This window comes from Propithecus coquereli, unplaced genomic scaffold (genome assembly GCF_000956105.1).
Source record: "Propithecus coquereli isolate 6110/MARCELLA unplaced genomic scaffold, Pcoq_1.0 Scaffold165, whole genome shotgun sequence".
In the NCBI taxonomy this organism is placed as follows: Eukaryota; Metazoa; Chordata; class Mammalia; order Primates; family Indriidae; genus Propithecus; species Propithecus coquereli.
The window spans coordinates 594,540-619,189 of record NW_012141080.1 but is presented as its reverse complement, the minus strand read 5'-3'; the positions used below and the strand labels follow the sequence as shown (position 1 = coordinate 619,189).

General features: G+C 55.3%; 1 protein-coding gene across 1 annotated transcript in view; it reads right to left on the bottom strand.

The window, feature by feature from the left end:
- VAC14 (Vac14 homolog (S. cerevisiae)) overlaps positions 1-24,650 on the bottom strand; it is a 105,107-nt gene that overhangs the window by 19,723 nt on the left and 60,734 nt on the right. The window contains exon 14 of the mRNA XM_012641577.1: positions 19,871-20,003. Coding sequence (XP_012497031.1) covers positions 19,871-20,003 — 133 coding nt within the window. The remainder of the gene's footprint in view (positions 1-19,870; positions 20,004-24,650) is intronic.

Sequence of the window (24,650 nt, the reverse complement as noted above, 5' to 3'; positions counted from 1 at the left end):
CTGAGATGCGTTTGAACCCGTGAGTCCAGCCGGGCTCCTGCCTTCTACTGCCACAGGGATTTCCTGCGAGCCAGAACCACCACTTCCTTCCTAATAGTGGCCACAAGTGACAGACGGTTGTGGAGTGACATTAGGCACGTCATGTATGTTAAAACGTCTCAACACGGGACAGGTGTTATTTCAGCCCCGCGGCCTTTTTAACACAGAATGCAGGTGCAGGACAGGTTAGAGGCCTTGCCGCGGTCCCTGATGGGACAGCCAGACCCGAACCCTGAGCCCGTGCGCTGTCACTGCACCTTGCCATGCACCAAACATGCAGAGCCCGGGGCCCATACGGCACAGGGCTCGGGTGTGCGTTTGTTCAGGCCACCTGAGCTACAGATACACTGGGGACTCTGGAGGACTGGAGCCGAGTTTGCCCAGAAGCTGTGGCTCCATCCCGGGCAGCCCATCTGCAACTGGCTCCTTCATCCCCACTCTGCACCCTGGGGCCGCCTCTGCCGTGGCAGGCTCCGGCCAAACCTGGCCAGGACAGTGCTGTCCGGCTGGGCGATGGCTTGTCTCCAAGGGGACCAGAAGGAAGCAGGACCTGGAAACTGCACCCATACACCCACAGCTCTGCAGCCCGGACCCACACTCAGATCCGGGGGGAGAAGGGTCTATGGGGGTGACTCTGAGGAACAGCAGATACCAGGAACCTCGTTAGGCGCAGTAGCTGCCATCTGAGGTCCAGGGTCGGGGGATTAATATAATGACTCCTGGTGCCCAGGGAGACGTGGCCAAAACTGGCGCTCCGAATCCGAGGCTACTGATGCCAGGGAAACGGCATCCCTGAGCCCCAGCTGCCGCAGAGTCTCCTTGGTCGGCCATCAGAGAACCATGGAGTAACCTTTCTCTCCCTTGAAGCCCCCTGAGCTCTGCCCGTTAAGCAGGACTTCTTCCCGGGGATGTGCTACGGTTCCCAGGGAGGGGCGCCTTGCCTGGTGCGCTGCTGCCTGGCCCTGGACCCGCCTGCCCCTGCCACCTTCCAGTTGGGCCCACGCGCTCCAACTGCCTCGAGGGACACAGGAAGAAACCGAAGCCAAGGACTGGCTCCAGGCCACAAAGCCAAGGCCATAGCGGGGACAGAACTTGGGTCCCTGACGTGGAGGTCACGTTCCCACTCTGCCAGACAGCCTCACACTGTGCGACATCCGCTGAAGGACAAAGACCTCCCCTCCCTGGCCCAGCCCCTCTCCCCACCCACCTGAGGGCTCCAATTCCCTGAAGCTTGAATGCCCAGGGCAGAGATGCCCCTTCACCCCCTGGCATGTGACCTCACGTCGGGTCCTCTGAGGTAGAGTGTCTGTCTTGGAACAAGTAAGGGAAAGGTACCCTGTACCTCTGCCATTTCCTCCTTCGAACTTCTGGGGGTGCCTTGTGAGAAATGAGGCGGTGCCAGGAGCCGGGGGAGCTGGCCAGGGTTACCCCATGGTACCCACGAATGGCAGGGGACGCCCCTGCCCCAGCCGTCTTCCCATTACCAGGCTGTTCCGTTCACATTTTCCTTTATTTCATTCTGTTTCTCCCAGACTAGTCCCTTTGTTCCAGGCCGAGAGATCGACTCCCTGCTGCTGTTTATACACCCACAAGCGTTCACAGATGGCGAGCATCCTCCCATCCTCCCACCTGTCAGCCCTGGGCCCAGGCACCGAGGCCTCTGCCGGGCCCACCTTTGGCCCCTCCAGCCTTAAAGCCACAGGTGTTCACGTGGCCATGGCCTGAGGTGCGAATGCTTCCCTTCCCAAATGATTTACCAGGTGGGCTGTCCTCGTGGTTGTCCCCGGGTGATCACAGTGATTCACTGGTATTTCATGTTCCCATGGTGACTTTCCTCCAAAGGACTTTACGCGTTCTGAGGGAGTTCCAACTCGGGCTGCCACTCTGATTTCTGGTGGCACCTTGAGTGCTCTGCCCTTGGGCGCCATGGGCATGGCTTCGGCTCCACAACTCTCAGCAGAGAGCCACCACCCCTGTCCCACCCGTGTCCTCGCCCGTCAAGAAGGCTGCACGTTTACTCTCCAGAACCGGGAGGGTCTCCCAAGCCAGGAACATCTCCTAATTGAGGGACCCCTGAACCTGAGTCACTGGAAGATGTTTGAGACCCCAAAACTGTGCATAGGCCCCTCCCCCAGGAGGTTGGTGATCTGCATTCTTAACAAGCTTCCTGGCTGGCCTGAGACCCGCTGACCCAACTGCCTCACCAGGGCTGCCCGCTCTAGGCGTGGCAATGCACCTTTTCTGGGGGGACTGGGGAGATTTCAGCAGTGGTCTCACAGGATGGGGGCCGCAGAGCCCGGGCTCGGCCTTGGAGCTTGCCTTCTCTTGGCCCTACCCACACCAGCACGGAGCTTGGGTCCTGTTTTTTCTTGAGTTTCTGCATGTCACTGTTTCCCTGCTGGTCTCTACCTTGACCGTCCCAAGCCCACTGTGCGCAGCTCTGACCTCCTCTGTCCAAACAGAAGGGAAAAAAGAGCAGCTCTTGGGCAAGACCCGGGCTTCCCCAGGACATTCCCCGGCCTCCGGCTTCATTTCCTCTGGCGGCCAGAGGCTGGGCTCAGCCCCACAGCAGCGGTACCCCTGGGGAGCAGGCGCAGTCATTCTTGCCTTTCTGGCTCGGTGTGACTTCCACAGTGACTTTCCATCAGGAGTTAGAGCCATTAGTGCCTTTCTGGTCTTCACATCTTTAGTCTGGGGGTTTTGTGAAATTTTATGAACTGAGATGGTTTTCTGTAGCCTTTGCAAGTATCTGCTTAAAGGGCACTGAGATAAGCGTCAGAAAACAGGACGGGGAGTTAAACGCTAATCCCCACCACTGGTGACAAAGAGCAGATATCAGAGCAGCCGCGCTGCAGTCTCGGGGAAGCTGGTGAAAGATCAGAGTCTGAAAGGGCTGGGAGGACGGAAAAGCCACAGCAGAAGTGGTGGGACAAAGGCAGTGTGGAGGGGACCCCTTCAGGTATTTGTGGCCACATGGAAGGGGGCGATTCTTCCCATTGTACCCGCCCCCACCCCCTGCCAGCAGGCTGAAAAAATTCCTTTTGTCATCAGACGTTTTCAGGGAATTTTAAGATGCATGAAATAGGCTTTTCATCCACATGTTCCTTGCCAGCCCAGGAAATCTTCACCGGATTAAATGCCTGAGAATGAGAGAGGCCCCAGATGTGAGGCGTCCTTGGAAGTCACCCTGGGGGGGAGCACGGAACGTGTCCTAGTCCCAGGTCTCAGTTACAGATCAGGTCCCCCCTGAGCACAACTGCCCCCAGGATCATGCCGCTACCCCTCAGAGCAAAGACGCCAGGGAACCACACACTGTGCTCTGCCCAGAGAGCAGAGGGCAGCGTCCAACTGGGCTCAGGGTCCTGAGAGAGATGTGCTCTGCCCAAAGACCGCAAAGGGGGTGAACCCAAGGCGAACTAGAGAGGTCCTGAGTCTAGAACCCACTGCTGGAAAAATAGCACCAAACCAGGCCCTGTGTTTATAAACGCACAGAAAAGGTTCTGGAAGGAAAAATACAAGAAGCTGACAACAGAGGCTACTTCTAGGGGAGGAAGTGGTACTAAAGGATCTTTCATATTTTATGCTATATATTCTGCATTATTTCAAATTTTTTTTTTCTTTTGGAGACAGGTCTTCTCTGTCACCCAGGCTGGCGTGCAGTGGTGCGATCATACCTCGCTGCAGTCTTGAACTCCGGGGCTCAAGTGATCCTCCCACCTCAGCCTCCATTATTTCAATATTTGATAATTTCAATGTTTCTAAATAATAAATAAGAAAGTATTTAGAATCCTACATGACTGCAATTGTCCTGGACTCCCTGGCGGGGATGCTCAGCGGCAGAGGCAAGAGTGGGGCTGGGGAAGGTGGCGCCTCCCTGGCGGGTGTCGCTGGGCCCAGTGATGGCGGAGCGCTCCTCTCCAGAGGGGGCTGCTGCAGATTTAACAATGGAAACATGCACTTTACAAATGAGAGGATCAACTGCCGGGAAATGATATTTTTAGCGACTGTGGCTCTTTGCTTCAAAGGCGTATGTTTCATTTAAAACCAGGCAAACCTCCTACAAAGTCTGCCTGTTTGCAAGGAGTGATTAGCATAATACGAGCAGGAAAAAAAGGCCTGGCTCCACTTGGAGGCAGGAGTGCCTACTATAGGGGGAGGTTTTCTCCTGAAATAGAATCGCCAGGAGATGAGGAAAGTCTTATCAATGGGGCTGAGCGCAGGAAAGCTACTTCACGCTGACCAGGCTGTCATGGGTGCACATCAGCACCAGCAGAGTGGGATCTGACAATCTGAGCAGACCACAGGCAGCTTTGAAGGCAGCCCTTCTGGGTGCTATTTAAATATTACTTCTACCTTATGCAACCATCTTCTTCCAATTTTAAGTACAAAGGGTCCGGGGCTGCCTTTGCAGATGTCCTTTCTGAAGGGCAGGGCAGAACCAGGTCACGGATGGGCCGGGGGACAGACTGGAGTGGTGGTGGACAGGGACGATCACAGCACAAAGACACAGATGATGAAATCTCAGGTCCTCCTCAGAGGCCACACCACTGTGGACCCCCCTGCCGTCCCTCACCCCCTCGGCCACTGCTGCCCATCTGGGCTCTCCGCTCTCTGTGGCCATTGTGCTTGCCTGTGGGCACATCTTTGATCGCTGCCTTTTCTCTTCCAGAAAGCCATTAGCGGGCTGAACCTGGGGCTGTGCGCATGTGAAGACAGACTGAACTCTTCTCCAAATGCCACAAAAATGAAATGAAGGCTGTGACCTTCCAGGAGCTGTAATTGCAGACACTCATCTCTGCAGCCGCTGGAGACAGATCATGCTCAGCAGCTGCGCGGCGCTCTGTCCCTGGGCCAGCCCCACCGGCCCGGAGCCCGTCTGGGGGCACGACCAACCGTGGGCTGCGGGGCTAGGGCAGAGCGGCGGTATTTTTGCTGTCTATTTTAGGCCTCACTGGCAGGAATGAGAGAGGGTCTGGAAGGTTCAGTCAGTTCCCCACCACCTCTTCCCGCTGGGCTCCCCCCAGGGCAGGAGCACAGATAGGTCTTCCTGCTGAGGGAAGTGCTCGCAGACGGGCCCACAGCTGAGGATCTGAGAAACCAATTACCACGCTGCTGGGGCCCGGGAGAAGCAGAAGGAACTGGACCGGGACAGCCGACAGCCGCTCAGGCTTCAAGGGCAGGAAGGAAGGGAAATAACTCCAGGAACCTGCCAACTGTTAGGGCCAGGGGCTTCCGGCAGAGGTGGGCGGGGGTCTCCTTCAGAAAAGGGGCTGCAAGGAGGCAGGCCTTCGCCTGTCAGGGAAGGAGGGGCTCAGCTCACATGGGACGCAGGGAAAAGCTGACTCTTCTCTGGAAAAATGACTGGATGAGGAAAGTTGGCTGGATTCACAGGCATCTTAACTGACTCAAGACAGTGTCCCCTTAAAAGACAAACAAGTCCAGGGCAGGGATGTCTAGGGTGTCAAGGTTTTAAACTTAGCTCAGGTTATCTGCTTAAACTGCCTGTCCCAGCAGCACTGAACCTTCTAGAATGATATGGCAGCAAGACCCCTTGTCAAGCAAGCTTCCTGAGCCAGCTCTTTAACCAGCCTTTGGTGTTTTATGAGGCTAATGGCAGGGGAGGGAGTGGAAGGCCACAGCCGTCACAGCGAACAAGTGAGGGTCTCACACCCCCATCCCGGGCCCCACTTCCCTCTGGGGAGCTGCAGGGTGCTGAGCTCCGGGAGCCACCCCGCACGGCCTCCAACACTCCCGCAGCCCATCCTCAGGGCTCCAGGGTGGCCGCGCATCAGTGGCTTCTCTTCTCAGGGACTTGGGCACCCCCACACAGGTGGAGGGATTTTCTGAACCTGCTCCAGCCCATCTGTGGCTTATGGGGTGGCCCAGGGCTGCTCGTGAAGCCGCCAGGGGCCTGGCCTCCTAGCCACGCTCCGAGTTCCCCAGGGCTTGGGAAGCGGCCCCCGGCCCTGTGCGCAGACTGCCTGCTGTGTTGAACACCTCCTCCTCACCCCAGCTAGCTCCTGCTGATCTTTCCTGGCTCGGCTTAGACATCATCTTTCTAGACGCTTTCCTGGACCCCTCCAAAGGGCTGGGCACTCCCCATCCCATCTGCTCCACAGAGCGTCATCACACTATGACGCTACCGCTTGTGAGTGAGACTGACCTGGCGGGCAGGGACTGGCTCTGCCCACGGCGGTGTCCCCACTGGCGGGCACTGGGCCTGGCACTGACGGACACCCGGACAGGTCTGCTCAGTGACAAATGGCGCTTCCTGGCCCTCTCTGCCCAGCACAGCAGCAGCGCCCTCCCTTATCTGCCCTGATGGGGAGGGGCAGCGCTCTGGCTCCCGGCAGCTCCATTCTCCTAGACACAAGGGCTCCTGCCCGGCCTGACAGCTGTGGCCTAATTTCCAGGGCTCTAACCAGGCTCCTTATTTTTGCCCACTTGGTATTTTTCGTCACTGACGGCGGGCGCTGGGGAGGGGCTGGGGAGGGCGAGGTGTGGACGAGCGGAAGACACGATGCGGGGCAGCCGGGAGTCGGCCGCGGGGTGAGGGCCTGCAGGTGGGAAAGGCATGCGGTGGGGATGGACCAAATGGATGGTGTTTTTTTTAATTTTAGAAAGGAAAAAAAAAATCCCAAATCCCACCCCTTGGTTTTCCTCGGTAATAAGCATTTTCAACAAGGTCACAAATGCACTGGCTCTATAAATTTTTGGCTCCAAACCACATTTCAGGCGGCCTTTAAAAGCCAATTCTTGGCACGACTTCAGCGGAGCCTGAGGAGGGAAAACTAGGGCATTTTTAAGCTTTGAGAAAACCTTGCATCCAGGTCACGGCTTCCGGGCTCCACTGATGCTGCAGGGCACCCCCTTCCCAAAGGCCGGAAGCTGAGGACCCCTCCCCAGCCCCAGCATTTCCTTCCGAGCACAAATCACGACACAGGCTCACACGTTTCTGTGACTTGTTGCCTGCGGGTCTGTCCCCCTGGACTGCAACCTGGTGAAGGCAGGACCCGCGGCCCAGGACGGCACGGAGCGGCCTGCTGTGTGCAGTGAATCTTTGACTCCCGCCCCCCGCCCGGCGGGCTCTCTCACTCTAAACTCCCTGCGCTACGACCCCCCTGTTCCCATCACACGGCTACGCCTCGCCTAAGGACATGGAAGCCGGGCCTGTGTGGGTCCAGCCCAGGCCTCTGCACACGCAGGAAATATTTACCGGAAAAATCAGAGCCTCAGCTTCTTTCTATGCAAAAGAAGCCAGCTGATCCTTAGGGCCCCTCTGGCCACTCTCTGATGACACTCTCCTGGTTTCTTGATTGTGGCCCTGTGGCTGCCACCCTGTGGCACATGTCTTCAGAGAGGGCCCTGAGTGTGCCCTGCCGGGAGGTGCTGCACCTACACCCACCCCCAGCTCTACAAGTGACAAAGGCCAGAGGGCCCGTCCACTCTGCCAGCACCGGCACTTCTAGTCTCTGGCAAGGCACGGTGCTGCCAACGGAAGGAAGCCGTGAAGGGGGGATTCGCTGGCAGGCCCATGGAATTCCTCGGAGGCCGCCCCCACCCCACCGGCCACCTCCCCACTGCCTGTTGCCACTGTGGCCTCTGGGAAGGTCGCCAGGTCAGTCACACACACAACCTCGTCCTCCCTGCCTCCTGAAGGGAGCAGCTGGCTGCTGCGAAGCGAAGGAGAGCCACTCCTCTGCCACCACCATGGTAGCCCTGGGTGGGGCCCACTTCACACCTGCCCCCAGTCAGCACTTAAACCCAGCACTTGAGTTGGGTCTGTCTCCTGATGGCCACTGCCTTGGATTTAGTTCCAGAACCAGGATGGTCCATGAACACCTGCTCCTCCCGCACCCGAGGGTGGGCACATGATGCCCCTGTCCTGGGTGGCCAGGGCACTGGTGCTCTCTGGCCACATCGATGGGTCCAATGAGACGTAAGCCCAGGACTGTTGCTACTGTTGTGCCACAGAGCAGGTGGCCTGCCCACAAGTGGGGCTGGCAGGGGAGGAAGAAGGGGCAACTGTGGTGGGGGGACAGGGAGACTGAGTCCTGAGGACAGGAGGAGGCTCTAGCCTTGAACTTCTTGTGACGAGCCAATCCTTGTCCTTACCTGCACGCTGCCCTTACCTTTCTTACTGCAGGGCGAGAGCTGGCTTTCTGTCACGTCCCACCCAGAGTCCTGACTGGATGAATGAGGGCACTGAGAGGGTGTGCTGGGAGGTGGGGAGGGGGACAGAAGGAGAGAAGATGTCCTTCTCTGAGTGATGGACACTTAAAGGCTTTCTCTCTTACCCTTCTTTAGAGACGGGAGAAAGTGAGCCAACCCCAGAACACCCGCTCTCTGGGAGCTGGGCCCGAGGCAGCAGGATGGTGAGCAGACGCCAGGCCCAGCTGGCCACAAGCGCAGAGAGGACTGACGCTCCTTCCCGCCATCACCCTGCAGTTGCTGCTGATACAGCACAGTTGCTATGTGCCAGCACTTTCCATGCGCCACGTCATCTAATCCTTACAAGGATGAGAAGCAGACAGAGATAACCCCATCTTCGTTTTCATGTAAGAAAACCGTGCTCAGGAAGGCAGCCGCGTGCTGGCCCTGTGGTTCTGACTTTCAGCACCGTGTGGTGAGCGCAGCCCCTGGCCCCCCACTCCATGTGGGGCTGTTAGGGCTGCCACTCCCAGCCCCCTCGGCCCCACCTCTCTGCCGCTGACCCTGTCTGAGCCAATCACAGCAGCTTCCTCTGGGATCGTGACCTACAGGGATGTGATGGCTAGGCGATGTGGTGGCCATGTCTCTGGCACTTGGAAGAGACCAAAGCAACAAGGCTGACCTCAAAAAAGGGCTAGAGAGAGAGAGCGACGGCACCACAGGGAGATGCCGGCAGAGTTCCTGGGTCTTCCTGACCTCTGCCTTAGATGCACAGGCCCAGCAGGTCCCCTTGCTCACCGTGGTGCCTCTGACCAGGGTTCCTACATATGCCACCCCAGGGTGCTGCCCAACACAGAGCAATGGCTCCCAGCTCCAGGCTGCATACTGCTGCTGGCCTGGCCGTACCAGAAGTCCCCCTGGTTCCATCAGGAATCTGTGTTTTTACAAAGCACAAGCAGGCTGGACTGGGTGGTCTCTAAGAACCTGTCCAGAGCTAAGAACTAAGGTCTCGGGGTCTCAGGCAGCTGGTGCTCAGTATCCACCTCCCCAGGGATGCCTGAGGAACATCGGTCAGAGCAGGCAGCATCATGGGAATGTTCCCATGAGCTCCCAATCCCCTGAAAAAGCACCACAAAACTTAGAAAATGCTAACCGCAAAGAAAAATGGACTACCTGGACTATATTAAAAATAAAGAACATCTATTCACCAAAGGACACATTAAGGGAGCAATAAGGCAAGCCACGGAGCAAGAGAAGATAATTACAGTATATACAGCCGAGAAAGACTTGAATCCAGACTATACAAAGAACTTCCAGTCAATAAGAAAAACACTGAAAACAATTCCATTAGCCTTTAGGGAAATGCAAATTAAAACCACAAAGTGATAGTGCCACATACCTACCAAAATGGCTAAAATCAATTCTGATGATACCAAGTGTTGGTTAGGACGTGGAGCAACTGAAACTCTCCCACACTGCTCATGGGAGTGGAAGTTGGTGCGGGCACTTTGGATAGTATCTCCCAAAGCCGACTGTGTGTCTGCTTGCCAACCCAGCAATTCCTAGCTTATATACCTAGCAGGAATGTGTATATGTGTTTACCAAAAGACACGTAAGAGAATGCTCATAGCAGCATCATGCATAATAGTGCGAAACTGAAAACAACCCACATGCCTATCAATTCTAGAATAGATAAATAAATCACGGTATCTTCACATGGTGGAATATTCTATGGAAATGTGAACTACTGCTACGCGCAACACAGAGGAATCTCACAAACCTAATGTGAATCCATAGAAGCCAGGCTTCATGAAAGAGCACAGACTGGGCTGGGCATGGCGGCTCATGCCTATAATCCTAGCACTTTGGGAGGCTGAGGTAGGAGGATTGTTTGAGGCCAGGAGTTTGAGACCATCCTGGGCAACATATCAAGACTCTGCCTCTACCAAAAAAAAAAAAAAAAAAAAAGAAATTAGCCAGGCGTGGTGGTGCATGCCTGTAGTTTCAGTTACTCCGGAGGCTGAGGCAGGATTGCTTGAGCCCAGGAGTTCAAGGCTGCAGTGAGCTATGATTGGGCCACTGCACTCAAGCCTGGGTGACAGAATGAGACCCTGTCTCTTAAAAAAAAAAAAAAAAGCACAAACTGTACGATTCCATTTATATAAACTTCAAAACCAGGTCAAACGAAGGAGGGGAAGGACATGAAAGGGACCTCTTGGTGCTGGAGATGTTCTATTTCTTGATCTGAGTGCTTGTTAGGAGGGTGTAACAATTAGTGAAAGTTCACTGTGCTGTAGCACACTGCACGTCCAGCACCAGTACATTTTGTGCGCTTTTTAACAGTATGTTGTTCTTTAAATTTGTATTCCACGAAGGCATCGTGGGCATCACAGCATGGAGGGAGGGGAGGCCGCCATGCTGCCCCGATCGGGAGGAGGAAAAAGACGTATCTGGGGCACCGAAACACAAGGTGCTGCGTGGTTAATACGGGGAGAAGGCTTTACTAGAGAGACGCCAAACCAAGCCGAAAACAAGCCAGAACTTCCTGGGCACAGCGGCACTTCCAAGAGCCCTTCTCTGAAGCAGCAGGAAGAGCTGGGAGTCCTTGTGTCTGGACGACTGTCCTTCCCTCACTCGACATGTAAACAGCAAGTCTGGGGTCAGAAAGGCCCAGCCAAGGCCACGAGTGTACTGATGACAAGGCAGAGGATGAAATGGAGACACACACAAGTGCCATTACCGGGCTAAAGACGATGCTCTCTGGGGAGCAACAAGGAGGCTCTGGGTGGCTCTAAGCGGGTCTGGAGCTGGGGCACAGACTGGGCCAGCGCAGGGATGTGACAATAAAGAGAGACCAGGCTCAAAGCAGACTGCACAGGACACTCGGTGGAGGACTAGAACAGAATGAGCTGACTCCGGAGTGCACTCGAATCCGCCTCAGCTGGGCTTCAAAAAGACGGGCCCGTGCGGATGATGCCAGCAATGGCGATAAGGCGGGAGGCAAAACAAATCCCCCGGAGGAAGGAGGGGGCGAGACCCGTCCTCCTGAGCAAGAGTCAAAAGGGAGCTTTAGATCAAGAGAGACACTCACTGCCGAAGTGCCGGGAGTTCCAAGGAGATTATGCTGCCTAGAAACCGGAAGTAGGCTGGGACAATGGGTGGGCCAGAGCGTGGAGGGGCTAGGGGCCTGGAAGGAAGACAGGGATGCATGGATTTACTTGGCATTTCCTTTTTGCCTGAGCAGGTGGCACGGAGCCCGTGGGAGCCATAGAGACAGGAGGAGGAGGGCTCGCCAGGAGGGGTCCCGGGGGGATTTCTCTATAGGTTAACAGTGCTGGGCAGAAGGGCTGCCGTGAGAGACCACAGCTTCTTCCAAGCAAGGCTGAGACCCTCCCACAGTCCTGGCTGCCAGATCTGGGGTCGTGCTCTGGTGTGTGGCAATCGGGAGACAGAGGCTCGTGTCTCGGCTCTGCCCTAGTGTGTGGGACGGCCACTGCACCTCTCTGGGCGCCCTTAGCCATGGATTTGGGGCGATGAACTTGGGACTGCTCTGAAGACAGGGTTCAGTGGATCTCAGGGTGCCAGTGTGGGACCAGCACACGGCCTCTGGGCCCATGTGACGTGCTCACAGCAGGCACTTCCTGCCACATTTGTCTCACTGTCCTGGCCATCTTTCTCCCCTTCCCACAACATAAGACCTCCTAGGCCTGGCAGGGGAACCCTCAGCTCTGGGGTCCTTGGATGGCTACACAGCACCCTGCATAGAACCCGAGGACACAGTTCATAACCCAAGACTTGGGGTGAGGAAGATGGAGGGGGGACAAAGGCTCAGGTGCCACAGGGGCATTTAAGATACAACGACAATGACAACAGCAACAGACCCAAAGCTTACACCCTCCTGGGATTCACTCACCCTGTCTGAAGCAGCAAACTTTTACAGAAAGTTCTCTTATCCACTTCAGATCCTAAGAGCCTCTCTGGTGGACCACCTAGCCTGGGTTATGAAGAGGCACTGGCCTGTCGGCACCCTTCCCTGCGGACCGGGTGCTACTTCACATGGGCTGTGAGTGCCACCTGAGGCAACGTCTGCGCCACAGTTCCCCCAGCCAGGCCCTACGGAGCGCCACCATCATCCGTGCCGAGACGGGAATTCGCCTTTCACATGGAAGGGGCACCTGGTCGGAAGGGCCTTTCACAAACGTACACGGTGGAAACCCTTCTGGGTACTTTTCTGAAGACAGAGGTTGGGGTGTGGGGGTTCTGTGATCTTTGCAACTGTCTGCTAAGAGAAATGACTTGAGGAGAGAGAAAGGAGGACCTCACAGGGGACTCCAAGGGCAGCCCAAGGAAACCTGCACTGAAATGACACCAGGATAAAAGAAAGAGCTTCCTAAGAAATAGACTCTTGAAAGAATGGACAAGATATACCTTGTAGCTGCTTTCCTGCAAGGAGTTTAAAAGCATCCTGGCTCAGATGCAGCCCTACCCAGATGCAGCAGGAGGATGGAAAATGGCTTCTAGGAACCAATTCTAAATCTGCTGCCACTTTCTTTTCTTTTCTTTATGGTAGAGATGGGGTCTTGCTATGTTGCCCAGGCTGGTCTTAAACTCCTGGGCTCAGGCAATCCTCCCACCTCAGCCTCCCAAAGTGCTAGGATTATAGCCATGTGCCTGGCCTGCCTCTTTTTTTCTTAAAAAACATGCTACATTATGATACACATTAGCTACTTGGTAATTGACCAAGCTGTCTGAGTTACCAGTGTCAAAACCGTCCACGTTTCCTGCCATCAGTCAGATCACAGTACTGCAGGTTCTACCTGGGAACAACCCCTCAAGCTTCAGAAAGAAATTCATCGAGTCCTGAGCCCCTGAAAACAGTTCCTGACACCCTCCCACCCCGAGCCCTGCCCGCTGCCTGAGCTATGGGCTGGGGGAGGTGATGCTTCTCGGGAGTAGACACCACAAAGAAAGTGCTTTCAGGGAACCCACTTGAGGAGTCCGACGACATGTGCTGTGTGGTGGGCACCAGGGCGCGGTGCTTTCCCCCAGACTGCTGCCGGGTCCTGCCCTCCATCCCTCCAGGGGCGACAGCTAGCTCAGCGAGAGGGTGGGTGCTTGGGCTGTGGGGACAAGGGTCAGCCTAAAGGACACGTGGCCTCCCCTGCTAAGTTCACCTGTGACCTTTAACCTCCCACCAGCCCTGCTCAAAGTAAGTGGGTCCTTCAAACACCCTTTGAAGCTCCCGGAGCACACTGTCCCAGGCTTCTCTGGCTGGCACTTCCTTTCCTGCCCTCATACCCTCGTCAGCCCTAATTAATCCCAGCCCAGCCCGGCCCGACAAGGCCCATCACACGTGGTTTCCATTTTCCAGAAGAAAGGACATCCCCTCTTATGGGGAGTGCCAGCATGGGGTCTGCTTGGAGGCGGTGCAGCAAGGCCAGTGGCCTGTCCCCAGGTCCCTCAGCCCTCCCTGCCACCCTGGGTCAACGAGGAACAGAGGGGGCCCCATCTCAGATGGTTCTGTGAGGCGCTGGGATGCGGGTTGCTTTGCCAGGGACCAGAGCACAATGCAAATGCAGGCTGGCTTGGGCTCAATGGGCTCCCTGAATTTTGCCTCTCACAAGGACACCTTGTTACCTTGGAGGGCAAGACTCTTTTTCTGCCAGGCAATCTTTTCTGCGTGTCAGACTGGCCTCTCGGGCCTCCCTGGCATTCACATTCCCACAGTGTTGTCCCCAGTTAGGAAATCAGAAGACGAGAGCTGGTTGTGCAAAATGGCTTCTGCCGCACGCCCCTCTACATCCCCTGCAACGCAAAAAAAGCACCCCAGCCCTGGCCCCTGCGGAAGGCTCCAGAAAAGTCACACAGCAGCTGGGCAGACCTTAATTAAAGCCAGAGAAGAGAAGCTTCTTTGGAGAGGGGAGGAAGAATGCCTCTCGCCTATTCCATGTCCCGTCCCCTCCCCTCGGCTGGGGACCCAATCAATATGGCTCCAAACTAATCAAAGAGCAAGACCCACCTATTCTGGGTAGGGGGATCAGGGCCTCTTCCTGCAAGACTCCGGTTTGTGTGCCTTTGCCACAGAGATTTATTTTTATTCTGAGCAACGGGTGCAATCCGTTACGGGGCGAGAGGAAGAGAGCTGAGTGGGGCTGCTGTGAAGCTCTCTCCTGAGCTGGGGACCAGAGGCGAGGCCCGGATGCGGGTCTTGCCACTTCACTCCAGTTCGCCTTCCACGGCATCAGCGCAGTGGGCTTTGGGGCCTGGCCAGCGCCCCTGGCAGGTAAGGTGGTCTGAACAAAGACTCATGGGGGGGCACCTGACCCCAAAGGGCTGCCAGAGACTGGGCTGCCTGGGAGGAGGGGGAAGGCTTGGGAGGGTCACGGGTGGCCCCACACACTGCGGGGATCTGTCTCACAGGCCAGCACGCACAGGGTCAGCTAAGTGGACTTTCCCAATTACGGCATGAAAGAGAGCTTCTTCTCTGAGGCCCTCCCTCCCGGTCCCCGCAATTAAAAACAAGTCCGGTTTCTAGTGGCTGCCCTGCCCCACCACCCACCTCGGCGGCCAATCAACTCCCCACTGCCCCATCCCCCTGCCCAGCACAACGGCCCTTGTGCAAGCCCAGGACACTGCGGAGAGGCAGGATTAGTAGGGCACATGTTAGGGACTCGGAGCATTTGCTCAGCTGGGGACGCTGCTGTGCCTGTCCGCATCGGGGTAAGGGGAGGAACAGAAGGATCCAGAAGCCTTATTGCTGGGCTTCTCTGGCTCGGGGTCTCATGAAAGAAGTCCCATGACCACTTCCTCCTTTCCCACTTGGGTGTCCGGCTCATCCACCCAAACACCTGCCTCATCTTAGGATGTCCCTTCCCCCGGGAGGGTGCCCGCACCTCATCTACCATGAGCCAGGCCGGCTCGGCGGGAGCCCTGCCATTCACAGCGCACGGGCGCGTGTTACAAATGAAAGCATTCTCTGGCCGGTCCTCTTTGCGAGGCAGCAGGGAGGAAGAGGAGGGGAGCGCACAGTGGCTGCAGCCAAAGCCTGGCTGGCCGGAGGGCCGTGTTGGCGGGCAGAGTGGAGTGTCTTCGGATTTGCTCACTTCCCACACAGAAGCAGGCCTTGTACAGATCACAGCTGCTGGGTCACGCTGGAGTTCATATCACAGTTTATCAAAGACGCTGGGCTTCCCCTGCTCTCCTTTTCTACTGAGAATGAGTGGACCGGTTCACGGGCAGACAAGGCCTGGGCTTGTTCTGCCTGCACCAGCGCGCGGGGCGGGAGGCGGCTGGAGGAGGGCAGTGCACACCAACACCTACGCGGGGCACAGTTGTGTTAGAGGGTGCACCGGGGCCAGCTCTCCGCCCAGAAGGGTCAATCATTTCACCCTCTGGTTTCCTTCCCCAAAGACCACCGTGAGAGGCAGAGGCCAGGTCGGGAGGGTGGACAACCCCCTTTACCAAACATGGCCAGCACTGGGGCTGGAACACGCATGCTCTTGCATAACCCCCCGTGATATGACAAGGTAGACACTATTGTCATCTCCGTTTCCTGGCCAAAGCAGAAAGGGCTTGGAAACCTGTCAGGAGAATGGGAGGACTGGGGTCTGAACCCTAGTCTGATTCTAGAAGCTACTCTTCCTTGCAGTGCCTGTGGGAGGCACGTCTGCCCCACTGCTGTGCAGGCCTGGGGAGAGGATGGGGGTACAGCGCCAGAAGCTCACAGCACCCCTTGCCACATGTCCCCCAATCTGTATGTTTGGCCTCAACTCTCTGCAGCCAAGAGAAGGGCCCAGGATGGGCGCAGGTGACGGCAAGGCTGGCTGAGAGACGGGTTTGGAGCTGTTGGCTTCCCAACCTCAATGTATCTCTAAATGGTCACGTCTACCCAATCAGGAGGCCACATGGACACCGAAAGGACGTCTAACCCACCCAGGCCTGGCTGGAGTTCGGGTACGCCATTCCCCTCCCCCAACTCCCACAAGGAGGGGTGGCTGGGGAAGCAGCGTGGGGGAGGGAACTCACGCATCTTCCTCTATGCCAAGAACCCCCACAGATGTTTATCTTGAAGAACTCCGGATGCCTTTGTCCTTCTATAGACAGCAGCTGCTCCCGGGCCCAGAGCTGACACACCACTGCAGAAGCGATGATTTCTGCTTCTCGGCAGGAAGAATCTCTCCTTTCTCAGTGCTGAGTCTTGGAGGCTGAGAGGAGCCATGTGTAGTCTGCTTCGCAGCTGAAGGAGCGGGTTAGGAAATCACTTGGTGCCTTCCTTATCAGGCCTGTGGCTTGTCCCAGCAGTCTGGTGTGCCCGTCTCTGCAGCCACAGCAGGAACGAGGAAAACGAAGAGCAGAGGCAGGAGGGCGGGTGGACAGCTCCAGGGCTCTTCCCAGCAAGCCTCTGCCGATGGCCTCTGTCCTGTGTGACCATCCAGGGGAGGATGGCGGAAGCGACATGTTTGCAAGGCCTCCTCCAGCCAGATGCTGTGCTGTGTGCCTAGACTGGGTGGCTGGGACTGTGACCAAGGGCTGGTCAGCAGTGGCCTCGCAGGCTGGCCCCCAAGCCGGCTTGGCCCTGAGGAACTAACACGTACTGACAGGTGGGGGTGCTGCTTCTGGGGACGGCAGCCTGGACAAATGTGGCAAAAGGCTCGGAGAGACCAGTCCTGTGGCCCAAGCACGGGTCCCTTCTGTCCCAGCCCACTGGGCTCTTGTGCAGGTGCCAAGGGCTAAGAGACCGTCTGTGGCTGTGCCCGTGGGAGTGAGGCTCAGCCTGGAGGCCAGGCTCGATGTCCACGAGAACCTAGTGCGGCCCACGAGAGGTCTGCGCCCGGAAGGGCGCGCGGCCACGCTGGATGTACCGAGCTGCCAGAAGGACGAGGCGGGAGGACTCTTGGGCCTGGATCCTGTGCCCTCCGAGGAGCTGGGTCCCAGGTGGTCCTGGACGCAGGCTGTTCAGGGCCCCTCGTGGCACCAGGCTTGGCACTCTCCCACAGAAGGGACAAAGTGGTGGCTGCAGAATTAGCGGGGTGCAGGGGTTTTCAGCCCAGTTCCAACCAAGCCCAGTGGGAACGCTGCTTCCTCTTTTCCCTGCTGCGAAATGAGGATCCCTGTGGCCCGGGAGATGCTGCGAAGCACGCCAAGCTTCGCTGCCCTGGAGTCTGCACATGGGAACGTGGTGGTGGCCCCGGGCGGGTGGGGATGACGCACTGCACACCCCCCACTGCTGCCTGCGCTTCTGCTCCCCGCAGTCTGGGGATGCTGGTTACTCGCTGGCTCCCTCTCCCCGAGTCTCTGGTTGGCGTGTGAGGCTGAGACAGGATGGAAAAACCCATTACGGCCGGTTCCCCAGGGGGAAGCTACAAGGTCCTTTTACAAGGTCCTTTTCCAAAGGCCTCTCTCCTTCCACTGGTTCCCTGACATTCTTGGCGGTAAGGAGAGCCCATCAAGTGTGCTGACACCTCTGTAGTTTGGAAAACCACAGCAAGTAACTGTCACTCTTGTGGAACATTCCAGTTTCCGTTGGGGGGGGATCTCTTGCACCACACCTAATCTCTACTTCAGTCCCTTACCCAAAATTGTCCAGCACCATGGGAAGACAAACCACAGACATCTGCCTCTTCTGCCCAGTGAAGCATCCCTTTCTGCTTCTGAGACAGTGGTTCTCAATCGGGGTGACTTTGCTCCTCAGGGGACATTTGGCAATGTTTAGAGACATTTCTGACTGTCGCAGCGGGGTGAGGGTGGAGGCCTGGGTTGTTGCACCGCACCGGACAGCCCCGTCACGAAGGATTATGCGGCTCCAAATGCCAATAGTGCTGAGTTTGAGAAACTGCTCTAGAAGAGCCCAGAGAAGCAATAGGGCAGTGACAGCCTCCCCATCACCACAGGGACATCCTTTGGTGGTCTGGACCATCACAAGCCCCTTCCTCCTGCTGCAGTCCTGCTGTTTGTCTTTCTGGTCAGGCAGGCCCGTCCCTTCCCATGACTCAATCCTTCAGCCCCGTCCTCAACTCCAGACTCAGCCCTCAGCTGGCTGGTGGCCTCCTCGCCCAGCAGGCAAGTTTCTTGTCACTTGTCTGAACCTAGACGGCCCCAGCCTTGTCTCCTGCCATCTCCCTCTTCCCATCGCTTCCTCCTGCCTCTCTGGCCCCTCGTCACAGACTCTTCTTCCAGCTTCTCCTCCTTTCCCCGACCATTAGACTGGCGCTCTCAGCGTTCGGCCTCAGATCCCTTCCATCCTCACTCTCTCCCCTATTCCCCAAGCATGAAGGCTCCATAAGTGCAGAACCACCTAGAACGGCACCTTGCACGGAGTTGGTGTTTAGTAAATATCTGATGAATGAATGAATGACTATGTCATTAATTTCCAGATTTGTATCTTGGGACTAGGTTCTCCTTTTCAGAGCCAGGTACAGCAAACTACTCCGTCAACATCTTCCTTTTGACGTCCCCAAAGCAATCAAACTCAAACACGCGGCTGCCCCCCTTTTGGGCCCTTTTTCCCGGGTTCTCCCTTCGGGGCTTGTTGCGGCCTTCCCTTCGGTTGCCCAACCCGGGGGCTTGGTTGTTCCCGGCTTCCTTTTCCCCCCCTTTGTTCTTTCGTTCTGGCCCCATTCGGTTGGTGTTCTTCTTCTTCCCGGATTCCGGCCTTCCCCCTTCCCCCCCCGCCTGACCTCCTCCGGTCCCCTCACGAGCTGCCGTGGTCTCGCTCGGATAACAGCCTCCCACCTGGTCTCCACCTTGACCCTCCAACCCATTCTCCCAGCAACACAGTCACTTTCAAATCAGAAATGTGGTCACGTCGCTCCCCCATCAAGCCCTTTCAATGGCTCCCTGCCAAGCTCCGGGCAAGGCCGCCGATCCTGAGTGTGGCCCACAGACTGCACCTGGTTTACAGCAAATGAAGGCCAGGCTCTTTCTTGCCTGGAACCAGCATACAGGCCAGGCCCTCTGCAACCCCTCGGCCCCCAGACCGCATCACTCTAGTGTGCTTCCCAAGCACATGGACCACTTTAATAACCCAGCACCTCGGAGGGTCCGATTTCACTGGTCAGGGGGGCCCGGGCATCTTTTGGTGGGGAGCCGGGAGGAACCTCTGCCCCCGATTCAGCTTCCACTAGGCTGCAGGTGAAACCGGGCCGCTCTTCTAGTGCCCGTTCCCTGGAGCTGAGTGGGAGGCAATGGGCCAGTCCCAGCCATGTTGCTGGCGATGACAGTTCTATGGTCCTCGAGCCACTAGGACTGTGCCCTGGGACTGTCCAGGTTAGGCCCACACGACGCAGGAACCTGGCTCCACCAAGCCTGGGCAAATCCTGTGGTGGAGACAGGACCTCACAGCATAGCCCTGTGTCACGTGCCACGTGGCTCACCCCTTTTCCTCTCTAAAAGGCTGACAATGGCATTTATCGAGAGGATGTTCCACCTCAAGGCAAAGCTACCTTGACAAGCAAAAAGCGAATTCGGTTTTTTTGAAAAATGTCAACACCGACCTGCCTTCTGTTGGTAGCGCCAGCAACACTGTATGAAGGGGGAACCCTCTTCATTTAAGAAAGGCCAAAGGTCAGGAAGAGGAGGAGGGAGAAGGGAAAGAGAAGGTAGCTGTCCTGACACCTTGTGTGGTGCGAACACGGAAAGCCGTGGCCACGTGAGGCAGAGGAGAGGGCACGCAGAGGCTGACCTGATGATGAAGGGGCCTCTGACCTCCAGGAGCTTCCGTTCACTGCTGAACCTCTTGAGAAGATTGATCATGAACTTATAGAAGTAGGAGTTCATGGTGGGAGTGGAAGGAGAACATTCTAAGCCTTTGGTACCTGCAGAGAAAGGGACAGAGCCAGGATTTACTCTGATTACGTGTGCACAGGAGGATGAGATCCCTACAGAATACAGACCATTGGAAATGCCAAAAAGGTGTGTGTGGGTTTGTGTATCACACTGTGCACCCTCCATCCAAGCCCAAACCACTCAGCGAACATTTCTTACATGTAAGACCCTGCAAGGCCCTGTGCATTTCTTTAAAAAAAAACCAAACGTCTATTTGTTATCCTAATAAATGAAATACACTTGGGGTCTACGTGGGCCAGTTAAGGACAAACAAGAAGTCAGACAGACTGAGGCTGTGTGCAAGGCAGGCACACGATCTCAATGGTCAACACAGTCGGCAGACCCACGACAGGCAAAAGCCAAGCTCCTTTCTTAATGTTACTTGAGAAAAATAAATTATGCACACACCCAACTAGATTAAAAACAGCAGACATTGATAAAATGTTACAAAGCGTTTGAATTTTTATCAGACATTCTTTCTTCCTCACCATCGGGCAAAGATGCTCTTTTAGGTTAGGCATCTTCTCAAGGCCCCAAGGTGGCTTTATAACCAGAAACACAAATGTCTCTGACATGTGTCCCAGCTGAAAACACACTGGGGTACAGATATCACGGCCCCTTCCGGCCCACCCCGCACATGTGTCCCTCTGTAAAGCACCACACCGAGGGGACAAGGGGAGGCTGCCGGAATGCTTGGCCCTAAGCTGGTGTATTCACACACCTCTGACCTCCATGGCTCAGAGGTGACAGGGATGGCAGGAACCCTCACCCACTCTGCCCAGAACACTAACAGTGTATCTTTAAAAAAACCCAAAAAAACCAACAGCTGTCTGATATACTTCATATACCATAAAGTTTGTCCTTTTAAAGTGTAAAATTCAGTAGTTTTCAGAATATTCCCAAAGTTGTGCAGCAATCATCATTAATTTCAGAACATTTTCAACACCCCCCAAAAGAAACCCCATGCCCATTAGCAGTCCCCTCCCCACTGTTCTCTCCCCAAGTCTCTGGCAGCCACCAATCCACTTTCCGTCTCTATGGATTAATATCTGCCCATTTTGGACATTTCATATAAATGGAACCACATAGTATGTGGCTTCTTTTACTTAGCATATTTTCAAGGTTCATCCATGTCATAGTATGTATCAGTTTTTAATTGATTTTTATGGCTTAAGAATATTCCATTGTATGAATATACCATATTTTGTTTATCCGTTCATCAGCTGGTAGACATCTGGTTGCTTCTACTTTTTGCTATTATGAATAATACTGCTATGAACATTCATTAAAAATATGTGTTTGAGCCCGTTTCTGATTCTTCTAGGCATATATGGAGGAGTAGAACTGATGGGTCATATGGTAATTCTAACTTTTGACGAACTGGTGAACTGTTTTCCACAGTGGCTGTACCATTTTACATTCCCACCAACAATGCATGAGGGTTCCAACTTTCCCATAGCCTCGCCAACGCTTGTTATTATCTGCCTTTTTGATTACAGCCACCCTCTTGATAGAAAATGGTATCTCACTATGGTTTTGGTTTGCCATTTCCTGAATGACTAATGACAGTGTGCTTAGTGGCCATTTATATATCTTCTCCAGAGAAATGTCTACTCAAATCCTTTGCCCATTTAAATATTGGGCTATTTGCCTTTTTATTGTTGACTTGTAGGAGCTTTTCTTATATTGGATACAAGTCTGTTATCAGACATGTGACTTGCAAATATCTTCTATTCTGTGGGTTGTCTCTTTTTACTTTCTTGATGGTGTCCTTTGAAGCAACAAATCTTTAATTTTGATTAAACATATCTATTTTTTCTTTGGTTGCTTGCACTTTTAATGTTATAGCTAAGAAATTATTATCTAACCCAAGGTCATAAAGATTTGCTGATATGCTTTAGGTCTCTGGTCCATTTTTTTTTTTTTTTTTTTTGAGACAGGGTATTGCTCTGTTGTTGCCTGGGCTAGAGTGCAGTGGTGTCGTCATAGCTCACTGCAACTTCCAACTCCTGGACTTAAGCGATCCTCCTGCCTCAGCCTCCCGAAGTGGCCGGGACTACAGGCTATCTGGCTTCTGATCCACTTTCAGTTAATTATTGCAGATGATGTGAGGAAGAGGTCTAAATTCTTTTGCATGTGGATAGACATCCAGTTGTCCCGGTATAACGTGAGGTCTTAACAGCCAATTAACAGCTACTACCTATTGAGCAAAGCACTTACTATGTGCTATGCATGCTGAAAGCCCTCACACATAGTACCTAATTTAATTCTCAAAATAACCTTTGAAAAGATGCACCATTACCATCCCATCACATACACAGGGAAATCATGAGTCAGGCTGCAGTTGATCCAATGCCACAGAGCTGGGGAGTGGTAGTTGCTGACCCCAGGCAGCTGGTCTTCAGAGCCCACGTTCTCATCAAGCCCTAGGCACCGATGTTTGGGCAGGTTTGAGGCTCCCAGGTTAGGAGGTAGAGCGTTGCTAGGCAGGAGGGCAGAAGATGGCATAAAGACCTAAGCCATGGTCCTGCCAAGCCAAGACTGAGGACACAGAAAATAATGCCACCAAGAGCTGTGGAGCAGGCATCTGGGCACAGCTCTCTGGAAACCCAGGGAGGACATGGGGGTTAGCAGAGGAGACTACAGAAGGATTCGGGGCCCTCATTTCCGGGCCAGCCCCTCTCTGGTCTAGGAGCCCAGTGGGAGTCATGACTTTCTCCCTGGACCAGGGAGGAGATGGCAGGCACCAGCAAAGCTAGGCAGGATGCACGATTTCTGAGAATCCAACTCGGCCGGGGGAGGTCATACTGGCAGAAGCATCAGCCCAAAGCACAAAACAAGAATATGTGGAACCTTCAGAGTATCACAAGCAAGTCTTACAGAGGAGCCTCTATGGACTGACTTTATGAGATGCCCATGGCCAGAAAGCGAAGTAAAACCCTCCTGGGAGGAGCTCTTTCTTGCTCAACTCAGACTTACTTCCCTTACATCCTCTGTGGTCCTTGCAGGGAAGCGGCTGGGCACTAGAAAAGGTGTTTTTCTGTTTCTGTTTTTCCCAGCTGTGAATTACTCTACGAGGATTCCTCACCAGGAGCCACACCTCCAAACTGTCCTGGCCTCAATCCTGAGAACCTCCGAGACAGCACTCATGAACCTTGCGAGGGGTGAGCTCGAGTGAGAAGCCCCTGAACTTCTTGTTGTTTGGACTGCGTCGTCCTGGGTCCCTGCCCGGACAGCCAGGCTTGGGAGGTCCTCAGCGACTCTGGGATGGCAAACAGTCTCTGCTCCCTGGCCCAGAGGGGCTGTTTGCAGAATCAAGTGTCACATTCTTACAGATCGAGTTACCCGGGCACAGCTGGGGCTGGTCTCTGAAGAGGCGGCTGCACATACAGCTGCTGAGAAAGCCCCGCCTCACCGCCCCGCCCTTGGGAGATGAATTCCAGGCCCCCCTGGTGGCCTGGCCCCCCACACTGGAGGTGCCCAGTTAACCACGGGCCTCTTCATAAAGGCTCCTGGTGTCCCTGTCACCGTCTTGCCTATGTGCACTCCCAGCCCACCCCGTTTCCAGTTAGGCTCCCAAGTACGCCAAAGGACAAAGGGACCAATGCAGGAAGTAACCACAAAGAAACCCTCCCCATCTGGGGCCAGAGTCCCCATTCTTAAGGGCTGGTGCCTTAGGCAGGCACTGGGAAGAGGTCGATGCTGCTGTTCCAGCCTCATAGAGGCAGTGGGAGCCCCTGTTAAACGACACAAAATACAGAATGTACTAGGACTGGGCCGGCCACAGTCTGTGCTCAATAAATGGGGGCTCCTTTCATTAGCAAATGCCCTGTATCTCAGAGCGCTGCACAGGGCAGACTGTTCTTGTTCTCTGAGTCTGGGAATGTCTGATGGGGAGACTTGGGATCTGGGACAGATTCACGGTGCTCCGTTGAGACGCTGTGAGGAGGAAAGGGAGTCACCTGTGACCCCCCCCAACATCTGGGGAGGAAGATCAGCTCACCTTGCAGCTGGCAGACTGCCCAAACACAGCAGAAGAGAAGGGCTGGGGTGCTCTGGACATGTGTCTAGTCTCCTTAGCCACAACCCCCATTCTGGCCCCAAAATAGACTTTCAATATCCAGGCTGCATAGTGGTCCCCGGAGCCGAGGTCCTTAGCAGAAGGAAGGAGGAGGGCAGAGTCACACCTGGGAGAAGCCAGAGCAGGTGAGTCACGCTGTCCTCACACTGCTCCCATGGTTTAAAGACTAAAACAGCAAGAAGATGGGTGCTAACCAGCTGGGGGCCGGGTGCCTTTCCTGAGGCTCGGGTGACAGGAGGCCAGGGTGTGTGGGAGCTTCAGGGGAGCCGCCCAGGGCCTGCAGCTGTCAGGGGTGGGACCTTTTGCCCTCTGGGATCCCACCTGCCAGAAAGACCACTGCCCAAGGGCAGGTGCCTCCCCAGGACAGGGCTGGGAGCTTAGGAAGTGCTGAGTAGGACCCACAGGTCTGGGCAGGGCAGTTCTATCCCAGCAGGGGAGGCACGGAGAGGGGCAGCAATTCCTGCAGCAGGGGGTGGGCTGGACAGGGATGGGGCACTGTCTCAGCACTCACTGTGGACAGTGAAGGTCTATCACATCTCTCCCAACCTCAGCGGCC